Genomic DNA, 10,906 nt, shown 5'->3' with positions numbered 1-10,906 from the left:
CCGTCTGATCTGAAACCACCATCCCTGTAGGCAGAAATCCTCCTCGGTGTCATGTGCCTTACAAGAAAGGCAGCATGGGGAAACTTGAAGTGACCAGACAGCTGGTATCAAGGAGCGGAAATCCACTTCACATTACTGTGAATGAAAGTTTGCTCCCAAACCAAATACTTTATGGTGTTCAGTCCTGGTGTCAAATTGGTTTGATCTAACCTAAGTCTAAAATAAAGATCTCTGCTCTGATATGCCCATCTTGTCAGTGAGATTGCCTTGCTAAACCTTCTCTGTTTGCGTTGAAGGTATCAAGCTGATGTAATGCTGTCTTTTTGCCGAACTGAGATGCGCAATAGGAACAATTCAGAAAAGTTATGTTTAGCTTTCCCCCCTTGTAGTTAAAGAAATGCAAGCTATCAAAAACAAGCCTATGTTTGAAGGTACAGTTTTCAACATGTGAGTAGGAAACATATGTACTGGCACAGCTCTACTGCTCTTTAAGGGCTGTGTTCAGATTCTGGCTTTTAATCTCAACTCTGTTAGAGAGAGAGAGAGATGCAAAATGGAAGGGAATGTGATTATTTATGCTGTAGCCTTGTGATACTCATCCTATAACCGTTGGGAAGAGAAGCAAAACACTCTGCTAAAGCTTTGGGTGAGCCTGAATTTCAGGGGGACTGTAGTCTTCACAGGTTCTCACTTCACTGCCTTTCTTCCCTTGGTTTTGTTGCAGGGGATTTTTTTTGTCTGCTGCACTACGTTTTAAAGTGAGTAGAGACTAAATCCTGCTGAGAGAGAGAGACACAGAGAGAGAGAGAGAGAGCTCCCTCCATCACAAACTCACGTTTTGAAAATGTCTCTCCCCACCCTGACCACCCCCCCTTCAAGCCATCCTCCCCCTTTCAGGGGAGAAAAGAAAACCTTAAAAGAGAAAGGGAGAAGGAGGGGGGAAAGGGAGGGGGACAGCCTTCTGATTCCTCAATGACCTGTGCAGCTCGGGCACAACTCCGAGTTCCTCTGCCCTTACCCTGTCAGAAAATCACATTTCTGAACTCAATCAACTTCTTAACGTGGCTTGGGGTTTTACACTTCATGCTTAATTTTAGCACTTTCACGGAAAAAAAAGGAGGGGGGAGAAGAAAGTTTGGGTTTAACCGTTTGCTGTTCAGAAAGCACCACGACAACCCCCCCAGCCAACAATAAAAACAAACAACGGCCCCCGTAACCGGCGCCCCCGTCCCAAAGCAGCCTTTCCCGCGAGGGAGCTGAAGGCACACAACAGCACACAAAAAGAGACAGCTCCAACTGTTAATAATAGCAACCTATGCTGACCACCGTGCCTAAATGCTCCAGCCTGCGCTGTCCTGCCCTTCAGAGAGAGGCCACCCTTCCTCCAAATGTTGCACTGTGGAAGTCATCCCTGCCTGGAGACTTGAGGATTGGCAGGAAAGTTTTTGGTACTGCAGAAGACACACACACACACACACACACACAAATATATTATGCACACACACGTACACACACATATCTTTAGCTATAGACATATATGTAGGTGTATTGCCTATGTATAAATAATCCTATCCATACACACAGTCCTCCTATAATGAGGTCATTCTCCCATATATACAAGATAGGATATATGAAGCTAGAATCTAACGCCAAGATCTTATATCCATAGTTTTAACAGCGACAGAAGGCAAACGTTAGCAGGAGTGGAAATAAATTTCGGAGACAAACATTCAACAAGGTGTCCCTAAAGGCGTCTCTCCCGCCTTCCCCAGCCGAAGTACCCCACTCACTTTATGCCAAACAGAGTCATTTCAGCACAAGAGGCTCCTGCTTTAGAGCAAGGACAAGCTGCACGCGGGATCATGGCTTTGAGCCTGGCTGGGGTGGCACCTTGAAGTTTCGCATTTTTCCCCCTCTTTCTGCAGTGAGGTTCGCCTCGCTTTCGCGCTGGTCGATTGCAGATTAATTTTTTTTCTATGGCTCCGAATGTCTTAATGTTTTCTGATTTCAACAAACTGAAAATGGAGGGGGGGAATGATACTTGAATGTGTGTCTCAAAAAGGTTTCGCTTTACAGCTATCAGTAGCACCAGGAGACAGCTCCATTAAAAAAGTAGTTTTCCACTGCTCTTGAAAAAGCCGTTATTTTTTACATCGCTTTTAGGAAGATAGATTAACAAAACATCACATTTCAAGCCACTCTGATCTGTAATTAAATGGAGGAGCCGGTTTGTATTCTCCTATGGCTTTTACAGAAGTTGCAGTGATCCAAAGTCAGGTTGCTGTGTCAGAGTGGCATTTTTATTAATGAGAATACAAAAAGCTTGCATATTCTTAGCCCGGCTTGAATTTAGTTGCTAAGCAACCGGTGTATGGTAATTCATCCGCGAAATTTAAATCTTTGAGAAAGGATCGTGCGTTTTGCTGAATGGTCGCCACGAGGAAAACAACTTGTGGGACCCGCAGCAGCTGCCGCCGCGAAGCTGCGCCGCCCGCCCGCCCGCCCGCCCGCCCGCGGCTCCTCGCCGGGCCGCCCGCCCGCTGGCTCCCGCCGCCGCCGCCGCCGCCGCCGCCGCCGCCCGGCCCGGCCCGGCCCGGGGCCCGCTCCCGCCGCCGCTCGCCACCCCGCAGCGCGGAGCGGCCGAGGGGGCGAGCGCGGAGGCGCGCCCCGGCCCCGGCCCCGGCCCCGGCCCCGGCCCCGGCGCGGCCGCCGCTCGCGCCCCGCCGGGCGGCCCTGGAGGAGCCGCGGGACGGGCCGCCGGCGCTCCGCAGCCCGCACCCCCGGCGGCTCCCCGGCGGCTCCCCGACCGCCGCGCCGCGCCGCGCCCCGACGGGCGGCGGAAAGGCGGCGGGACCCCGCCGCCCCCGGGGGCGCCGCAGGGGCCGCCCGCAGCCCCCGCTCCGCGGCCCGGGGCCCCGCGCCCCCGCTGCGGCCCGGCGCGGCGGCCCCGACGGCGCGGCCCGGCGGCCGCCGCCGCGGCCCTCGCTGCTCCTTTGGCACCGGGGAGGACGGGAGCCGCGGCAGCTCTGCCCCCGCTCGGGGTTAACCCCTCAGCTTTTTGTCTCGCCAAAGACTGTCAGCCAAAAAAAGCTCCCTACTGCTGTGTCATTGATACCACGGGGTCGCTCGCTTCCTTTCTTTCTCCTTTTTCAAACCTCCTATTGAAGACTGCACCCATTCAATTAGTTCAAACTGCAACTGAAAATATTTATGGGGTGACTACCTATACGTATCTCCTCCGTTCATTTTCATCCATCCGTCTGGCTACAGAAGACCAATTTCCTTCCAATATCCATATTCCTGGTCTTATCCAAATCGGTCCCTGTCCCTAAATCATTCATTCCAAGCCTGCATCCAAGGCCAGGACTTGTTGCATCCCTTTTAGAGTTTGATTAATTACCCTGGAACTTAAGCAAACCAAACTACATGTGGCGAAGAAGTTCATGCCTACAGTTTTGTCCTGAAGCCTGTCACTTACAGATGCATTTTGATATTTACATGCAAATTGGAACAAATATCTCTGCTCTTTAAAAAGGTATATCTGTATAAATATATAGAAGTATCAATTTTTCTTTAGCTTGAAGATGTTGATCATTTATTACAAAAATAAACGAATAAATACAACAATATATTGTTGCTTTCAACAGGATAAATATTTTACAAATATATAATTTAAAAAAAAAACAAATTTAATTGTTAAAATTATTTAAAATATTACACTTATTGATAAAATTATCAATAGTATATACTGCATTTCATATTAGAACCAATTATTCTCTAAACGTTCCATTTAAAACCATTCATACAAAACAAGTTATGAGCATTGTAATGTGCAAACACGAGTCACTACATTAAAGCATAAGGATTTTTTAAAGATCACTTCAGATATGAACCGCTGTGTTTATAAACCAAGGTAGAACTCTTTGCTAAATTCCGGAAAATAGGCGGATCAACAGCAGTGAGATGACTATTTTAAATACACCTGAAAATGATTTATTGTATACAGACTAGACGGGGGAAGGATGGGATGTGAGTGAGAAGACTAGGGCGTAGTAGAGGACCGCAGGATATGAAAATGTAAACTATAAATAATCACATCTCGGGATTACCCAGACTGACCAAACATAACTTTGTAAAACATTTGGCTTTCCTTTAGGTAGGGAAAAAAAAAGGGGGGGGGAATAAAGAAAATGGTGCCGACTCAGTTACCAAGCACAGAACACTGATATTATAAATGAATACAATTACTAAATTCATTAAGAGATCTGGCGATATATAACAATATTTTCATTATTTACACGTGTAACAATATAACCCTTAGCGCAAAACCTCTCAATTATTATCTACTTCTTGTTATCTCATAGACTCACAACCCTGAAATTCCTAAATACATTCAAAGGATTCAATTTCTCGGGGAGGAGGGGGAGCGACCATGGCCTCACTTTTTGTGCATAATAAGTACACAGAATGGGCGCATTTTGCAAGTCTCTACAACCAAATGTTACTCCTCTAGCCTAAAAACCAGCTTTTCTGACACAGAAAACCGCAAAGGTTGTCTTTTAATAGAAAACAGTGTGAAGCCTAATGTTAGCTCTTTGTTGCCATCCAAATCCAGTAACCAAATACCACTAAGAAATTTAAATAGACCTTCTCCATGTCTAATAAACCACTGCCCTTCATGTGTGAAAAATAGGATTCCATCTCACGTGTTAATAGTATCCACCACATAAAAACAAACCCACTGCTTCTAACCTGCAAGTCCATTCTCCGATTTCTCCTGCATGTAGCCAAATCGATGAAGCCTTTCCCCTTCCCAATTGCGAAATTAGCGAGAAGCTTTTGCTTAAAACCAACAAAAGATATAGCGTCTTTTACCCCTTCGGGTTTTCTTTTTCTTTCTCTTTTTCCTCCCTCCCCCTCCTTCTTCCGTGTTAGCCTGGCCTTTCGGATTTCACAAATCAAAACGACGGTGATATTTACTACGATCTGGCGCTAAAATAATGCATCCCCGTGCACGGCTATCAGGGTGGGTTTGATTTATGAAAGTGACACAAGGCCTATCTGAAAGGAAGAAATGTTTGTTTTTTCTACAGCAGTTTTCTGGGTTTTTAACCCCTGCGTCAATATCACATAGAGAAGCAAGAAGAGGAGGGAGGGGAGGATGCGGGGGGGGGGGGTGAGGGAGGGAGAGGAGGGTGAGGAAGGAACCACGGACTAGATGGATCATAAAAGAAAATCTTATTCTAGAGCACACTATTAGTGGGGGCGGGTTGAGGCGTTAGATGCAGCTATCTAGTTCCCACAACATCCCCGGTTCAAAATGAAGAGAATTGAAACGGTCATTCACTCGTCTGTATATTGCAATAAATTTAGCAGATAAATATGACAGCCTAGCTAGTGCATCTATTGGCATCTTCAACATTACTAACACACACATTTGTTTGCAAAGAAGGTATGGCAGCACTATTGCAGAGTGAAGGAAAAGCTATGCTACACCACTTCACACCCCCAGAAGAAGCCTAAAACAACAGCAACAACAGCAACAACAGAAATGGTGAACTATGCGGACCGTACGTAGGATGCGGAAAGTAATATTTCTATATAACCTTTCTGGGGAAAAAAGTACCTTCTCCTTAAATTATAAAGATAAATTAAATACAAATATTTATACATACATAAAATGTGTCAAAATAATTTATAGTTTAACCCCCCCAATCCGTAGTTTGAAAAGAGCGAAAACAAGACTGAACTTTTTGAAACATCACTGCTTTCAGTATCGGCCATTAATTATCAGTTGATACGCTCAGACATCTCCTGCACTGAAATGCAATCCTAAATTAAAACGATACAACCCTTTATTGGAGAACGTGGCCTTTTATTATCTCTAATCTTGCCTTACTTTCCCAGGACGCAGGGTCCCTGTACTGAAGAAAAACGCTATGGAAATTTGCTCTGGATACGGATTGATAGAGAGTGAGTGTTGTGCTAAGAAGCTAACAGTACAAATACTGGACCGCTGCATTTCCAGGGACCACAAGTGGTGTACAGAAAGCAGGTCGTACTTCATTAATTCTATCACTTCAGTATTTGCAATATTTCCTTCAGAGAACTTTTTCGACACAGTGTTTATGCATCAGACACAGACTATTTCATTCTAACAAATTTATTTTCTCAATCAGCTCTTACGGAATCACTACTCAAATTAAATTACAATCAAATTATCACATCAAAAGATACCCTTATTACCTAACAACTGTCCATATTTTCATTTCATTTTGATTTGTGCTCGTCTGAAAAAAACACGTAATACAAGATCTGGGGAAAAAATAAATTACCGTTTTGCAGCAGTTCATAGGTATTCTGAATAAAATATTAAAAGAAGTCATTTAATGAAAATATAAAGCAAATTTTTTTTAGATCAACAACGGATCTAACAATTCTATATTGCCGTCTTTTTGAAAAGTCTGTTTATTAAAACCTACCAAAAACACTGCTTGGAAATGGCAGTATTATATAATCACATCCACAGCACCCATTCAATCAAAGTTGGCAACGGATTTAGGAGAGGAGAAGTTCAGATAAGTGCAGCTGCAGATGCTCAGTCCTTCTAAATCCCTTTATCTGAATCAGTCCAGAAATAAAAAATAAAAATATTAATTAAAAAAAATATTAGCAGTGGATTTTTTTATGACTCTTCCATGATGATTGGCAGCCGTCAGGAGCAGGACTTTGACAGCCCTAAATTATTTCCCTTTCTCTCGCTGGTTCCCTTAATTCATGCAAAGTCCTTCTACAGAGCTCGAACTTTAGGGACCAACAACCTCTCCTTCTTCCCCCCTCCCCGGTGTCTGTCCCTCCCCCCTTTCTCCTCAGGGTCAGCTTTCGGTGTGCGGGCATTTATTTCCATATTTTTGTTCTATAGCTGTACCTATATATATAGATAAATATATATATATGTATTTGCTTCCCTATGCAGTCTGCTTGTTTTTAGTGCTGTGCGCATATTTTTTTTTCCTGGGAAAAAGTGGCCCTTTTCATTTTGCAGAATACAGAGATATATAGATATGCATGTTTTCAGAGTGGATGTCTACCGTGCACCAAAATTGTATGGTTTGGCCAAGAAAAACAGGGTGCTGGAATGCAGCAGGCACCCTGTGATTAACCAGATTATTTTGCTTCTGCTTCCCTTTTTTTCTTTTCTTTTTTTTTTTTTTTGGATTGCTCCCATTCAAAAAAAACAAACAAAAAAAAAAGAGAGAGAGAGAGAAAGAGAGAGAGGGAAAGGAGAAAAAAAAGTTTCCGTGATTCATAGAAGAGAGCCCTTTTGGGATAGGGGGGAGAGTGCGGGGGAAGGAGGGGAGAGAAGAGGTGCAGACATCAGTGCTGTTCACCGCTGCAAGAGAGGGCTAATTCGGAGAATAAAAAATGAAAAAAATAATAATAAAAAAGCAAACCCAGAAACAAAAACATCCAACCACCCCCTCTTCCCACAAGCAACCCCCCGACACATCTGCAGTTTTGGTGCATTACGCATCTCCACCCCGTTTCCCCAACACAGTATTAAACGCTATCGCTCGGATCGCCCTTCTCCACCGCTCCCTATCGGTATCGCTCTTATATATATATAGATGCACGCGTCTATCCATATATATATAAACACAAGCAGTCTGAACGAGCCTGAATCTCGTGTGTACGTGTACGTGTGTGTGTGTGTGTGTGTACGTGTGTGTGTGTGTGCATGTGTGTGAGGGTGCGTGTGAGCGCAAGCGTGTGCGCGGCGGTGCCGGTGCCGGTGCCGGTGCCGGTGCCGGCGGCGGTGCCGGCCCCGCTGGCCCCGCTGCCCCCCTGCTGCCGCGCCTCTCACTGCACGCTCGTCTGCAGTCCGTGGTGAGGGGGCGGCGTGTCGGAGTTCACGGTGCCGACCTGGGAGTAGACATCGTCGGGGGTCTGCTGCTGGATCCCCGGGGGGGTCATCCTTTTCTCTTTCTGCCTCCGATTGCAAAACCAAACCCTGACCACCTCCTTCTCCAGCTGCAGGCTGTCCGCTAGGTTCGTAATCTCCTGGGCGGAGGGCTTGGGGCATTTCAGAAAGTGGCTCTCCAAGGCCCCCTTGACACTCACCTCGATAGAGGTCCTCTTCTTCCTCTTCCTGCCCTGGGCGGCGATCTTGTCGATGCTGGTGGGGCTGCCCGTGGAGGAGTCGGCTTCCTCCAGCCACTTGTTCAACAAAGGCTTCAGCTTGCACATGTTCTTGAAGCTGAGCTGCAGGGCCTCGAAGCGGCAGATGGTGGTCTGCGAGAAGACGTTGCCGTAGAGGGTGCCCAGGGCCAAGCCCACGTCGGCCTGGGTGAAGCCCAGCTTTATCCGCCGCTGCTTGAACTGCTTGGCGAACTGCTCCAGGTCGTCGGAGGTCGGCGTGTCCTCGTCCGAGTGCGGGTCGTGGCTGTTGACGGCGCCGTGGTGCGGCGGGTGGTGCGGGTGCTGGTGGTGGTGGTGGTGGTGGTGGCCGGGGTGCTCGCCCAGCTCCGGCGTGTCGCCGCGCACCAGCCCCGGGTGCACCAGGCTCTGCCCGCCGGGGGGGGGGCTCAGCATGCCGTTCACCGTGAAGCCCCCGGGCTGCGAGTAGATGAGCGACTGCTGCTGCTGCTGCCCGCCGGCCATGGAGGGCAGGTGGGCGGCCGTGGTGGCGCCCCAGGCCGCCGGGTGCCCCTGGTGCGGGGGGCCCAGGTGGGGCGGCCGGTGGTGCAGCGCCGTGCCCGAGTGCAGGTCGTCGCGCCCGCCGCTGCCCTTGACGTCGGGCGGCGGCGGCGGCTGCTGCGGGCTGCCCGTCATGCCCACGGGGCTGCCGGACCAGGGCGAGCCGGCCTCGGCGGCGGCGGCGGCGGCGGCGGCGGCGGCGGCGGCGGCGTGGGGCAGGGCTGTCACCCACTGGTGGGCATGGCTCAGCATATGGCCGCCGTTGCTGGCGGCCATGGCGCCCGGCATGAAGTCGCTCTGGACCATCTTGGCCGCCGGGTCGCCGCGGTAGCCGCCCGCCACCGAGGTGACGGCCACGCTGCCGGGCTGCATGCCGCCGCCGCCGCCGCCGCCGCCGCCGCCCGAGTCCGAGTGCACGATGGAGCCGGCCGAGAGGATGCCGTTGCCGGGGAGGTAGGGGTTGGAGGTGGCCGCGGCCATCCCGCGCCCGCCGCCCGCCGCCCGCCCCCGCCGCGCCGCCGGGGCCGCCGCCGGGGCCGGGGCCGCCGGGGCCGGGGCCGCCGGGGCCGCCGGGGCCGGGGCCGCCGCGAGCGCCCGCGCCCGGCGCTGCCGGGGCCGCTGCCGGGGCCGCTGCCGCCGCCGGGGCCGGGGCCGGGGCCGCTGCCGCCGCCGCTGCCGGGGCCGCTGCCGCCGCCGCCCGCGCCGCCGCCGCCGCCGCCGCCTTCCCAGCCTCGCCGCCGGGCGCCGGGCGCGGGCTTCACCTGCTAGCGCTCCGCGGCGCGCTCCGCTCCGCGCCTCCTGCCTCCGCTGCGCTGCGCTGCGCTCCGCGGCCGGGCTCTCCGCCGATCGTCCGCGCCCGCTTTTCCTTCCTTTTTCTTCTTTTTTTTTCTTTTTGCAAGAAGAAAAAAAAATTAATACATATATTTTTCGTTCCTTCCTCCGCCTTCTTCTTGCCCGAGTTTGCTGCTCGCAGGGAGGAAACCAAACAAAGGCTAAAAAGCGAAAAAGAGGGGGGAGGATCAAAAAGCCCCCGGTCCTTCTCCCCTCCGCTCCCCTAGGAGTACATCTCCACCTCACAGCCTTCCCCTCTCAGAGCGAAACTTTTCCTTTTCTTCGTCCTTTAAGGCTTTGTGTGGGGGTATATTTTCCTTTTCTCTCTCTCTCTCTTTCTCTCTCCTCGGCTCCTCGGTCTCCTTTTGCTCTTTTATTTGCAAGTTTTGTTGATGTCCTAAGAAAACTTCCCGTGATGATGATGGTGGTGATGGTGGTGATGATGCATTTCTCAAAGTTGTGCTGTTGCTGGAGCACTTTGTCCCCTTTGAAACAAGAGTCCTGTCGGAGCCTTCTTGCTAGAGTCACAGTCTGGATAAGACATTTTTTCTCCCTACCTTTCCTTTAGGCGGTTGGAAAAAAAAAGTCAGGAGAAAAAAAAAAAAAGCAAAAAGTTGAAATTTCTCGTTACCTCGCGAATTGTTTTTCTCTCTCTCTCTCTCCCGCTCTCGCTCTCCCTCTCTCTTTTTTTTGGTGTTTGTTTTGCTTTTTATTTTAATTCCAGCAGTTGGTTGAGGGAGGAGGTGGAGGAGGAGTGCCTTGGTTGGCGAGGTGTGTGTATGTGTGTGTGCATATATGGTATCCTTTATACACTCACTCCAGCGGGGAAGTTGGGCTGCCGGGCTCGCAGTGCGCACTGGCGGTGCCGGAGTCCCGCCGCTCGGCTCTCCCCGCCTCCCGCGCCCGGGCCGTGCCCGCGTCCGCGTCCGCGCCCGCGCCCGCGCCCGCGCCGTCCCGCCCTCCCTCGCTGCGCGGGGCCGGCCGCCGTCTGCCCGCCGCCGCCGCCGCGCACCGCCACCACCCCGGCCCCGCCACGAGGAAGCCGCGCGCCGCCGCCGCCGCCCATTGGCTGCCCGCGGCGTGACGGGCAGCGCCGCGGCCGCCGGCTCCCGCCGCGCGGCCCCCCTTCCGGCCGTTCCGATTGGCTGCTTTTTAATTTAGGCAGAGTGGCGTCGGAGATGGAACGCGCCCTCCTCCCTCCCCCCTCCCCCCTCCCTCCTCCGTCCCGTCCCTCCTCCCCTCACGTCTTAACTCTTCACGCCCGGCGCATAAATCTCGGAGTTATCCCGGCGCGCCGCCACTTGGGCAAGGGGCGAGCGGCGGGGGGGCGCGGGGGGGGAGGGGGGAATAACAGTAATAACAACAATAACGCCCAAAT

General features: G+C 51.2%; 1 protein-coding gene across 1 annotated transcript; it reads right to left on the bottom strand.

The window, feature by feature from the left end:
* Window positions 1-7,860: 7,860 nt before the first annotated feature.
* On the bottom strand, window positions 7,861-9,177 carry POU3F3 (POU class 3 homeobox 3). Its single transcript, XM_013954050.2, has one exon. The coding sequence runs from the start codon at window positions 9,175-9,177 to the stop codon at window positions 7,861-7,863; it is 1,317 nt and encodes a 438-aa protein (XP_013809504.2).
* Window positions 9,178-10,906: the final 1,729 nt, after the last annotated feature.

This window comes from Apteryx mantelli, chromosome 1 (genome assembly GCF_036417845.1).
Source record: "Apteryx mantelli isolate bAptMan1 chromosome 1, bAptMan1.hap1, whole genome shotgun sequence".
In the NCBI taxonomy this organism is placed as follows: Eukaryota; Metazoa; Chordata; class Aves; order Apterygiformes; family Apterygidae; genus Apteryx; species Apteryx mantelli.
The sequence above is the reverse complement of the archived record's forward strand: the minus strand, read 5'-3'. Positions and strand labels throughout refer to the sequence as shown.